The following is a 12985-nucleotide window of genomic DNA, read 5'->3' on the forward strand; positions in this document are numbered from 1 at the left end:
CTTTTGTTTTATAGGAGTAGCCATTGTGGATTTATTGAAGGACAACCAAGTTTTATCTGGTAATTGGCATAATTAGCTAATTAGTGAACATTTGACATAATTTCACAAAATCCTCTCATCAGGTAGTAGAGTAACACATGTATAATACATGTACCAAGTTTTTTGTCAAAAGAATGATAGGTGACATAGAAGATAGAAGTAGAAATGTGTTCTTTGTTTTTCCTTGTTTTTTATTGACGGTCTAATTTATGCAAATTATATGCATGTAATATGACAAAGAAGCATTGAAACTGGTCTGAGTTAAAGCCAAGATTATATCTTTCAAGAAAAACTGAAAATTAGATATTAACTTGACTTTGTTTTTGTGTAAAGGCCTCTCAAAGGTACCTATGTAGTTTTCTCAATTTTTCACCAGTACTACACCCTTAAAACAGACATAGATTCCCTGCAGAAATCTGCAGATGACTTTTCATTGAGGGCAGAGAAGGAGCACGATTTTACACACATTAGCAAAGCTAACAGCTTACGCGAGTCGGCCAAACACAAGGAAGTTGACTTAAAATTAGTTGAAGAGCAATTGGTCGAGAAGGCCAGGCAGTTGAAAAGCATGTAAATATGAATACCCTGGGACATATGCTTGTACATGTACATAACTGTAAATAAACTTGTGCCTAAAAGTGACGACTAATCTGCATCGGACAACAACAGGTACACATTACAAGATAATATCAACAACTTGTCATTTCATAATAAAGTTTATTAAATAGGCTACAGTGATTCTGTCCGTCTGTCCGGGGGTGTGGCTTAGTCCGTTTGCAGAGAAGCTCCACCCATACCTCCACCCATTCTTGGAGAGGCTTCATGTAAACAAATATCCACCATTTTATTACCTTGAATGGCTTTGAGGCCTGTTTAGTTAGGCCCATGCTGTCTTTCTCTCTCACAGGTTTATTTCAATTCTAATTCGATATATCATTTCATTTTAAACAGTCGCTAACATAGTGTTAGACTCGGTTGAAAAAAAAAACGGGAAGAGAATCCCATGAAAGTTTCCGTTTATTGAACGAAATGATTTCTCAAAGGCCTGTAAACTAAAGCCCATTCATTGAGTCACCCTCACGATTTAATCTCGAATTCACCATCTGATTTAATTTTTATCGATGGTTTTAGACGGTGTCAGAAATAATTGAGCACATTCACGCACACACGGGAAATTGCCGAGATATATTTATAAAAATCGCGCCACGATGATAAACGAAAATACACCGCCTAAAATAACATTCGGGGAAAATGTCGACATATATTAAAAATTCGCTTTTTCTTTCCGTTAAGAAAAATTACTTTTACGTTTTATGACAGTCGGCACAAAAACGACATATATATCTTCGTTCTTTCTTATTTCATTCAACATTATTATCCGGAAGTAAAATATGTTTCAGGAAATTACCGAGAGATATTTCTTCGTTTTTTTTTATTAGTTATGTGCGCATACACTTTAAATAGGTTTATTTGAAATCTTTAATTTTCACAATGTAATTTACTTGCCATTTGTCATTTGATAATTACGAGACATTTCCTCTTGAGGATCGTGACAATTCATGCGTTGCGTGGAAACTTCCATTTCCAAAATGAATGCGACGGTCGATGAAGAACGCAGACTTGAACAAGATGTAGCAAGAAAACGAATGAGACGGGCGAACGAGTCAGTCGACGAACGTCAATGCAGACTTGAACAGGATGTAGCAAGAACCGCACAGAGACCGCACGAGACAGGAGAACCGCACAGAATGCTGCTGCAACAACGATGAGGAGGGTTGGAGAGGAGTGTGAGGAGGTATTGGAGAGGAGTGTGAGGGGTTGGAGAGGAGTGTGAGGGGTTGGAGAGGAGTGTGAGGGGTTGGAGAGGAGTGTGAGGGCTTGGAGAGGAGTGTGAGGGGTTGGAGAGGAGTGTGAGGGGTTGGTGAGGAGGGAATTGGAGAGGTGTGCGAGGAGGTATTGGAGAGGAGTGCGAGGAGGTATTGGAGAGGAGTGCGAGGAGGTATTGGAGAGGAGTGTGAGGGGTTGGAGAGGAGTGTGAGGGGTTGGAGAGGAGTGTGAGGGGTTGGAGAGGCATGTGAGGGGTTGGTGAGGAGGGAATTGGAGAGGTGTGCGAGGAGGTATTGGAGAGGTGTGCGAGGAGGTATTGGAGAGGTGTGCGGGGAGGTATTGGAGAGGAGTGCGAGGAGGTATTGGAGAGGAGTGCGAGGAGGTATTGGAGAGGAGTGCGAGGAGGTATTGGGGAGGAGTGTGAGGAGGCATTGGAGAGGAGTGTGAGGAGGCATTGGAGAGGAGTGTGAGGAGGTATTGGAGAGGTGTGTGAGGGAGTATTGGAGAGGAGTGTGAGGAGGTATTGGAGAGGAGTGTGAGGAGGTATTGGAGAGGAGTGTGAGGGATTGGAGAGGAGTGTGAAGGTTAGAGAGGAGTGTGAGGGGTTGGAGAGGAGTGTGGGGGGTTGGAGAGGAGTGTGAGGGGTTGGAGAGGGGTGTGAGGGGTTGGAGAGGAGTGTGAGGGGTTGGCGAGGAGTGTGAGGGGTTGGAGAGGAGTGCGAGGAGGTATTGGAGAGGAGTGCGAGGAGGTATTGGAGAGGAGTGCGAGGAGGTATTGGAGAGGAGTGCGAGGAGGTATTGGAGAGGAGTGCGAGGAGGTATTGGAGAGGCGTGCGAGGAGGTATTGGAGAGGAGTGCGAGGAGGGAATTGGAGAGGAGTGCGAGGAGGGAATTGGAGAGGAGTGCGAGGAGGGAATTGGAGAGGAGTGCGAGGAGGGAATTGGAGAGGAGTGCGAGGAGGGAATTGGAGAGGAGGTATTGGAGAGGAGTGCGAGGAGGTATTGGAGAGGAGTGCGAGGAGGTATTTGAGAGGAGTGCGAGGAGGTATTTGAGAGGAGTGCGAGGAGGTATTGGAGAGGAGGGTATTGGAGAGGAGTGTGAGGAGGTATTGGAGAGGAGTGCGAGGAGGTATTGGAAAGGAGTGTGAGGAGGAGTGGCATTGGAGAGGAGTGAGGGGTCACATATTATGTGAAATAAATAAATTGTGTTCATTACACCATTTTAACCATTTTGTAAAATTTAATGTGCAGCATGTAAATCAAGATGTCCAAATGTCACACACGTCCATACCCGTGGGATTCCCACGGGTGACCCCACTCGTAAAGTTTATTGTATTGTGAAAAATGCACTCTTTGTTTTTGTGAAAAAAGTAAAAAATTGTCCTGGAAAATAGTATTTTTGTACTGGAAAAGTCCTTGATTTTTTTTTTTTGGCTGTACGAACCTTGTATCAGCTTTCAACTGGTATGCATGCCTCGTATTTAATAAATTACAAACACATTTTCCACATTTTAAATCTTTCAGTTTTCTATGTAAGACTTAGGTCAGATGATCCAAAACCCTCCAGTCGTTGGCTCTAACGCACGTGCATGTGTCATGTATTCTATTGCACCTTTACCCTCCCTTCACATTCGGATTGTTGTTAGATGTGGAGGGTCTGCTGGGATTTATTTTCTGTGTATTCTTTATTTTTTCTTCACCCTCATGGCTAGTTGTGGTTGGCGTGGGGGGTAGGGGGGTGCGGGACATGGGAGATGATAATTTTGTTGTCATAGGTAATTGTCTGGTTGTTGTGATTGACAGGAGATGACAACAGGTTGTTGGCGGTATGTGAAATCTGCCGTAAAGCTTTTCATGTTAGCTGCCTGCGTCCAGCCCTTCTAGAATTGCCTGATGGACCGTGGCATTGCCCTGGGTGCCAACCACAGGCCCCACGCCGCGCTGCTGCAACTACCAGGTATTAGAGTGTGCATGAAATATGAAACTTGATTTGCTGTGAAATTTTTGAGGAATCTTTTGGCTGTAGTTCAGGTTATGGCATACATCCTCCATTTATTGCTACATCACCTAGTTTTGTTAAAGGTATTATGAAAAGTACGAGGGGCAGTCGATAAGTAACCTTAAAAAAAATTAACGACTTGTTTATTGCATGTACGTGTGTAACTTATTTTTCAACATAATCTCCATTGCGTTCAATGCATTTTTTTCCAGCGCTTTTCTGAGGCCTGGATTCCTCTCGAAAAAAATATTTGTCTGCTTGTGTAGCTATTCATGCACCGCTTCTTGGACCTCTTTGGCGGATCGGAAAGTCGTTGCACGAAGCACCTCTTTAAGTGGCCCAAAGATGTGGTAATCCGAAGGGGTGATGTCTGGCGAGTAGGGTGGATGAGGAAGGCATTCAAAATGCAAGTCCTCAATTGTTTCAGCTGTAGCACGGGCAGTATGGGGCCGAGCATTGTCATGGTGCAGCAAAGCACCGGTAGTGAGTAGTCCACGACGTTTTAATCTGATTGCTGGTTTCAGATGATTTTAAGGAGGTCGTAATATGATGCACTGGTGACTGTGGTCCCTCTGGGCATGTAATGCTCTACAAGTGGGCCTCAGCTATCCTAGAAGAGCGTCAGCATCACTTTTCCAGTGGACGGCTGTGTGCAGAATTTTTTGGGCTTCGGTGAAGTTGAATGGCACCACTCTTTGCTTGCCCTCTTAATTTCTGGCTGAAAGTAGTGGACCCAGCTTTCCTCCCCAGTCACTACGCGCTGTGAGAAAGCATCGCATTCTGTTTCGTAAAGTCGCAGAAGTTCTTCACATGCGTCCACTCGCCATTCTTTCAGTTCGGGTGTGAGTTGTCTGGGCACCCACCTTGCAGACACTTTGCGGAACCCCAGCACGTTGTGAATGATATGGTGTGCTGAACCATGGCTATTGTTCAATTCGGAGACCACTTCATCCAGCGTAATGCGACGGTTTTACCTTAGCACGCGCTCAACTCCTGCCACCATTTCTGGTGTGTCGGCTGTGTGAGGCCGGCCCGACCGAGCAGCATCTGCCACACTGGACACTCCATTTTTAAACTTCCTGTCCCAGTCGTACACCTGCTGCGGCGATAAACATGCGTCACCATATTGCATCTTCATTCTGCGATGGATTTCACTGGGATTTGCATCCTCACTTCCCAAGAAACAGATGACAGAATGTTGCTCCTCCTTGGTGCATGCTTCTAAGGGAGCTGCCATCTTGGAACTCTACTGATGTCATATGCTCAATGTTGCCAGATCTAAAACAGGCAAAACATGACTCTTACCCATAGATATAACATGTTGTCTACAACTACACACATTACATTCTCGAATTTATATCGCCATTTTAAGGTTACTTATTGACTGCCCCTCGTATAAACAGTGTATTGTGCACATAGTGATTGTGTCGTAGTGGATCAAGGCCTGAGTATCCTGTGTGAGGAAGTAATCCACATCATTTTCTCTCCTTCGTTCAGAACAACTGAGGACGAGTTGGAGTCTGTGTCAGGGAGTGAAGATAGAGAGCCACTTGTCATTGGTGGCCTCACATGTGAGCACTTACCCCTCTGGCCTTTTTACCCCACAAGCGCAAAGTGAAAGGAGTGGTTAAGCAATTGGTTCACTCTGTCTGTATGTCTACAGACATCAGCCTATTATTGAGGAACTATTTCATTACCTCCGCCACCAAAGGTGGATGGAGGTTATGTTTTCACCCGTCTGTTTGTCTGTCTATGAAAAAGATATCTCAAAAAGTTGTGGACGGATTCAGACGAAATTTGGCGGAGTGGTAGTGTATGTGGCAAGGACGAAATGTTTAGATTTTGGTGACGATCCAAATTCGGATCCGGCTAGTTGAATTTTTTAAGTAGTTCTTCACCATTAAGTGATTGAGAGATAGGGCCAAAAACGATATATAGCAGGATATCTCAAAAAGTTGTCGACGGATTTGGACGAAACTTGGTGGACAGATTGTGTGTGTGACAAGGAAGAATCGATTCAATTTTGGTGAAGATCCGGATCCGGATCAGGCTAGTAGAATCATTTAAACGTAAACTGTTCACCTGGGTGAGGTATGCTCTCTCCTGAGTGCCGTTCTAGTTTCAACTGCATTGTATATTTTGAACACTAGAACACAAATCGGAACATGGACCTACAGTTTAATAGTAATTTGGCTCTGAATTTTGCAAATTGTACGGAATCTCGACCCAAGTGCGCATGCACACAGGAGTAAGGTAATTATTACTTGCAAAAATCGAAGATTTTTTAAGTACAGTGGAACCTTGACTTACGAGTTTAATTCGTTCTGTGACCGAGCTCGTAACTCAAATTGCTCGTTTCTCAAATCAAATTTCCCCATTAAAATGCATTGAAATGCTATTAATCCGTTCCAGCCCGCCAAAAACCACACCAATTTTTTTTTAAATATACAGTATATATAAAAATATCTCGCGCTTTATATTTCACCTGTATGCAGCATACAAGTTGGCAGGATGGCCTGGACTGGAGGTACGCACACTTGACTCTAAAGTCTAAACTGTCCAGCCTGGGTTTGAATCCCGACCCAGCTATAACCTGTCATGGGTGAATCACAGGCAGGGTGATTCATCAATGTGTGTACCGCTAAACTGGGCGCCCCGTTTGCGTCCCATTAGTTGTTGGATGTTAAGGATCTCACCGTGTTTTCCACAAAGAGAAGGCGAGCTATCGCCGGCATTCTGAACAAGTTGTGGCCTGGCATGCTCTTCTCCTCTGCCGTTATATACGTCCTCCTCGGCATCTTTTTCCAGAAGAGCCCTGTCTCGTCACAGTTGAAGATTTGCTGGGGGATGTATCGTTCGGCTTCTATCAGTTCGGCAAAAGTTATAATAAAATCTTCAGCTGCCTTCACATCCGCCTCACCAAGTCGACAACACGCACACCTCGCTCATGTTTTTCGACGATTGCGTGTTTTATATCCAAGCACATCATCCTCTTCTTCTTCTCAGTACCGTGTTTTCCACAAAGAGAAGGCGAGCTATCGCCGGCACTCTGAACAAGTTGACGGCAGAGATACTGTACTTGCACGGCAAGATAACCACGTGACCAGAACCCACCTGGTGGCGTAAACTCAAAATAACCAACATGCGAAAACAAAAATGCAGCGCTATACGACAGAGATACTGTACTTGCACTGCAAGATAACCACGTGACCAGAACCCACCTGGTGGCGTAAACTCAAAATAACCAACATGCGAAAACAAAAATGCAGCGCTATACGACAGAGATACTGTACTTGCACGGCAAGATAACCACGTGACCAGAACCCACCTGGTGGCGTAAACTCAAAATAACCAACATGCGAAAACAAAAATGCAGCGCTATACGACAGAGATACTGTACTTGCACGGCAAGATAACCACGTGACCAGAACCCACCTGGTGGCGTAAACTCAAAATAACCAACATGCGAAAACAAAAATGCAGCGCTATACGACAGAGATACTGTACTTGCACGGCAAGATAACCACGTGACCAGAACCCACCTGGTGGCGTAAACTCAAAATAACCAACATGCGAAAACAAAAATGCAGCGCTATACGACAGAGATACTGTACTTGCACGGCAAGATAACCACGTGACCAGAACCCACCTGGTGGCGTAAACTCAAAATAACCAACATGCGAAAACAAAAATGCAGCGCTATACGACAGAGATACTGTACTTGCACGGCAAGATAACCACGTGACCAGAACCCACCTGGTGGCGTAAACTCAAAATAACCAACATGCGAAAACAAAAATGCAGCGCTATACGACAGAGATACTGTACTTGCACGGCAAGATAACCACGTGACCGGGTGGCGAAAGCTCGTAACTCAGATCTCGGCTCGCATCTCAAAGCAATAAACCGCCCGAGCGACGGCTCGTATCTCGAAAAACTCGTAAGTTGGGGCACTCGTAAGTCAAGGTTCCACTGTATATTGGTTGGTCATGTGCATTATTCTGTCTCTGTCTGTATGTCAATCGCCTGCACGTCACCGATCTTCACGAAACATCACAAAATGGTAGGGTTTGTCATAAGCAAGAAGCTTATTGATTTTAAGGTCAACATAGGCCGAAGGTCAACAACTTATTTTAAGGATTTCGCAAATATCGTCTTTGTTTGACATAGTTTTCGTTTGTTTGTCCGGCAGTCAAATAAAATTGAAAATCATTCCAAACAGGAAACATACTGTTTTAGCCGCGTCGCAAGGCGCTGGTCATAGAGTGCCCTCTGCTGTTGTTCTTGTTCTTGTTCTTCTTCTTCTTCTTCTTCTTCTTGTTCTTGCAGAGAAGACAAAACCTCAAAGCTCCACCCATTCTGGGAACCATAGCTCCACCCATTGTGGGAGAGGCTTCATATAAACAAATATCCACCATTTTATTAACTCGCATAGCTTTGAGGCCTGTTTTGTAGGCCCGTGGTGTCTTCCTCTCTCACACAGTTTTATTTCAAATCAAATTCGATATATCATTTCATTTTTCACAGTCGCTAACATAGTTTTAGACTCGGTTGAAAAAAACGGGAAGAAATTCCGATGAAAGTTGCCCTTTATAGAACGAAATGAATTCTCAAAGGCCTGTAACTTCAAGTCCATTGAGATTTTTTTTTTTTAAATCGCGGCATGGTCAGTCATACACCGCCCGAAATAACAGACGGGAAAATGCCGAGATATATATATTTTGTTTAAATCGCGGCATGGTCAGTCATACACCGCCCGAAATAACAGACGGGAAAATGCCGAGATATATTAAAAATTCGTCCATTTGATGACAATCGTCACGATGAACTATTTAATTTATACGTTGTCACAATCATGTGGAGAGAGGAGCATAGCTTCGTTCACATGTCGCCACACACGGGAAATTGCCGAGATATATATTTTTTAAATCGCGGCATGGTCAGTCATACACCGCCTGAAATAACAGACGGGAAAATGCCGAGATATATTAAAAATTCGTCGCCACACACGGGAAATTGCCGAGATATATTTTCACTTTGCACAAAAATAACATCAAGTAATCGAATCAATAGGAATGTCCTGTGCCTATAACATCGACGTTATAGGCACAGCTGCATCTAGGCATTGTGTAACATCGACGCGGCTTTTGTTTTAATTAAAACTTTTTGTACTTGTTAACCATGATCAGGCCGGGTTATTTTGGACCTTCTCAAAGCCAGGGGGTGTCGAAGTGCGATGCCCGAGGAGGCACGGAAGACACCGTACTGATTTACAAGCCGTTTATTGGGAACTTACACATATGCGGAGAAAAGGCCAGGCTTCAAATCAATGCCAAAGCACTTCTGCCATCTGCATGGTTTAAATCTCATTTATAAGATCAAAAACGAGGAGATAACCAACAAAGGTGTGCCCTGCACCCAAAGCGCTCCGCACACTCATTGAAGGTCAGTTTCCATGAAATCCAAGCGGTACATATTTTCTCGGAAATTATAAGGAGTTTCCCTTGAAATTTATCATGCATGCAAAGATAAAGTCCTGCCGTGGCAGGTGTAAATGAAAATGAAACCTACAGTGTTCCTGCAAATGTTTAGATAAGCAGAGGAGAACATATAGCAGACACAGAAAACACATGCCAGCTTGTGGACTCAAAGCGCAGCAAAGAAACTTAAGTAAACTCATGACCTCCCACAGGGGAGAGGTGGATTCTGTTGTAACCATAGATCCTGATTTTTAGAAAATCAGTATTAAAACATGCACAAGAGCTGAACAGAAAAAAGTTGTGAAACCTCAGCACGAAAAAAAAATATCTGCAAAAATATGGCGAAAGACATTAACCCCGTCCGTCCGTAGTTCCGGTGGAATTAACGCGTCTGTGAAGTCTGATTGCCAATTGCCAATTTTGACCACTATCGTTGCAGTGCGCCCACGGAAGGTAGAAAAAGGACGAAGAGGCCAAGCACCATCAACACAACAGCAAATGGGGAGGCGACATGAAGGAAGCTCCAATTCCTCCCGCTGGCTCCGCTCAAAGCCTCCTCCGCCAACAGATACAGATACACAGGTAACGGTGCTCTGCACTTTTCCTCATTGCTAAGGGACAGGCAACTTTGGTGATGTAGAGGCCTCCATGCTTTGCCATTGGAAGTCCATGTTTGGCTGTGGATAGCTTGGACCCAAATGTTTTGCAGGCAGTCGTACCACAATGGTAAGAAATGGCTGCATCTACAAATGTTTCTCGGAAATCTTAATATTTTATGGTGCCGATGTCATCCATGCTCCCCCATCCCCACCCTCTCACCCTTATATCCCCCTATATCTCCACCCATCCTAAATGTGGGCATTAGGGATCAACCACAGTGTGAAGTGGTGTGCACAAGTAGGTTTGATAAGTGCCTACAGGTCATTAGTTAGCCCTCTAGATTTGCATGAATAATCTGGTAATGATGAAGTAAATCTCTCCAAACTAGTAGTTTCAGGAAGGTTGGAATATCCTTAAAAACTACAGATCTCTGATTGGAACTCGCAACCTTTGTGATTTCAGAGCAGTGGCATCACCACCTAGTGCAATTGAGGGTCGTTTAAATTGGCGATTGGCGTCTCAAGGACATCCCTATTAAAACAGCACCTTAGAGAGATCAAGTACTGAATAAGATCCTGAAGAGTGATGTCCTTCCTGCACTGGCACATACCCTAAACAATGTGCCGCCAAACAAGTGAGGATCCAAAGCTTGGAAGGATGCAATTTAATTTGTTTTGTAATGCACAAACAAACCGATATAACAATTTAAAAGGTCAAATCTGATATGTCCTCATCTGTGCAGAGAAGCACATTCACAACTCCATGAGTGTAAAAAAAACATGAAAAATATTGAAACTTTGCTTTCATCATATTCGACCATCTTTGTTTTGTGTAAGATCTGCTTTGATAATGCAGGGCTGGTATGAATGTCTGCTTTTATTTTCTGTAGCCTCACCTTCACCCCACCACTTATCATCCCCTCCCTGCTCAAATTACACAATTTTTTATCTCCTGTTTTTGATCTTCAGACAGCAGAAGAACTGGCCCGGTGTGAAGCAATTGCAAACCGCCTGCTTCGCTTCCGCTACAGCCAACCCTTCCGGTACCTTCTTTATGAGTGATGAGACCGAGTTTCTTTTTCCTCTTCTTTATCAGTCACTAAGTTGCAAAATCCTTGGATTTCCTCTTTTCCACTTACATTTCTGAATCATTTGTGACATGTTCTTGAATTATCTTCCTAAGGGTGTATGTAGACTGAGAGCAGCACGGCTAACATTATGCATACGCATTACGCATGTTCAGCAGCGGGATGCTGGGTGTATGTTGCTTTGCATTTTCTGACTGTGGCCCACATTGGCCAATTTGCTCCTCAGAGTTGGAACCAGGAGAGCTTCTTATTCAAATTGCCCACTGCCCAGAATCCAACAGCTTTGGGTACTGAGTATTTACCAACACACTGTTTAAACTTTCTCCACCTCGAGTTAATTGTGTCAAGATTTTTATGTTGGTATCTTATTTTATTACCCTTCTCATTAAGTACATTGAGTTTGATTGATTTTGGCGCCAACCAATATATTTTATCACTTTAATGACTGCACTCTACTAAAATAGAGAAGGGTGCAGAAGGCTTAGAGGGGAACAGATGGAAGTCTTCAAACTTTTGAAGAGTCATGAAGCCATTGAGGTAACATTCTTCTCAGCCAACACAAACATCTCAAGAGTCCGTTCATGTACATTACTTAAACCTAGGTGCCAATTGCACGTGAGAAAGTACTGTATACAGAGTAATACATAACTGGAATAAATTTATTCGTTGAGGCTGTGGATGCCGAAAAAAGCATCAATGCGTTAAAAAGGCAAAGTATATCAATATTTGACACAAGTATATCAATATTAAACCAGATCATGTGTGATGGTTGGAGCGTCCGCTCTGAGTCTCGGAGGTCGGCGGTTTGAACACCAGGGGTCATACCAAAGACTTTCAAAATGGTACGGGCTGCTTCCTTGCTTTGACGCTCAGCATTTAAAGGACAGAGTATGGGGGAAAAAACTCCTGGGGAGGAGGAAATTTATCCTTGATAGCCCCAATGAGTGTGTATAGAAAAGTAGTCATAAAGATGACCTTGCCCAGAGTGCTCTGTGAAGTGACGACATTCCCCGCAATCTCTGCGGCTGTTTTTGTGTGAAAATCAAGTCTGTTGTTGTCTCGTGTATCTGTCTGCATGTGCACATGATTTGTCGCAGCTTCTCTTAGACTTAGAGCATTACACCTGAAAAAAAAAATTACAATGAAAAATAATACATGTACACACACTCGGACCCCGACATTTGCGGGGGATACTTTCCTGGAAAATCCCGCGAATGTCGATGACAATCCCACGAATGTCAGGGCATTGTTTCATTGGCGAAAAGGGAGGCTGCTAATTAATAGGAGGCAACTAATTGATGTGGTGGAGTGTTTTCATTCTGTACAGTAACTCTTGGGTGGGGATGATGTGTTATGCAGCTGGTGGAATATCCCGTGAAGCAATGTTTACTGTGTGGATGGTGGGATATCCTGCAAAGCTGTTCAGTGTGAATGGTGGAATATTCCGCAAAACAATGTTTACCGTATGAATGGAGGGATATCCCGTGAAACAATGTTTACAGTATGAATGGAGGGATATCCCGGAAAGCTTACTTATAGTGCGGCTAAAATATCTTTATATAGCCGCTAAAAGTCGTGAAAATGCGAAGCGCAGGGCTGTGAATGTAGTATGGCAGTGAATGTAGAAGCAGGCCACAATTTATGAACCACAAATACGTGAGGTCCAACTGCACGCACACACGCACGCGCACACACACACACACACACACACACACACACACACACCAATAATAAATAATAGACAGAGTCGTGTTCTAATACTACATGGTGCTATATCACGGGTATACTACCAGCAAGGTAGTACTTGGCGGTGTTCCTACCAGCAAGATGATAGTACTTGGCAGTATACCTACCAGCAAGATGATGGTACTTGGCGGTATACCTACCAGCAAGATGATGGTACTTGGCAGTATACCTACCAGCAAGATGATGGTACTTGGCAGTATACCTACCAG

General features: G+C 43.8%; 2 protein-coding genes across 2 annotated transcripts in view; one reads left to right on the top strand and one right to left on the bottom strand.

Moving 5' to 3' along the window:
- LOC144891816 (uncharacterized) overlaps positions 1-12985 on the bottom strand; it is a 1036251-nt gene that overhangs the window by 815652 nt on the left and 207614 nt on the right. The window lies entirely within an intron of this gene.
- BAZ1B (bromodomain adjacent to zinc finger domain 1B) overlaps positions 1-12985 on the top strand; it is an 83981-nt gene that overhangs the window by 69250 nt on the left and 1746 nt on the right. The window contains exons 18-21 of the mRNA XM_078775308.1: positions 3668-3821; positions 5361-5434; positions 9783-9925; positions 10912-10985. Of these exons, the coding sequence (XP_078631434.1) occupies positions 3668-3821; positions 5361-5434; positions 9783-9925; positions 10912-10985 (445 nt within the window). The remainder of the gene's footprint in view (positions 1-3667; positions 3822-5360; positions 5435-9782; positions 9926-10911; positions 10986-12985) is intronic.

The sequence above is a fragment of the Myxine glutinosa genome, chromosome 4, assembly GCF_964187855.1.
Source record: "Myxine glutinosa chromosome 4, kmMyxGlut1.1, whole genome shotgun sequence".
Taxonomy (NCBI): domain Eukaryota; kingdom Metazoa; phylum Chordata; class Myxini; order Myxiniformes; family Myxinidae; genus Myxine; species Myxine glutinosa.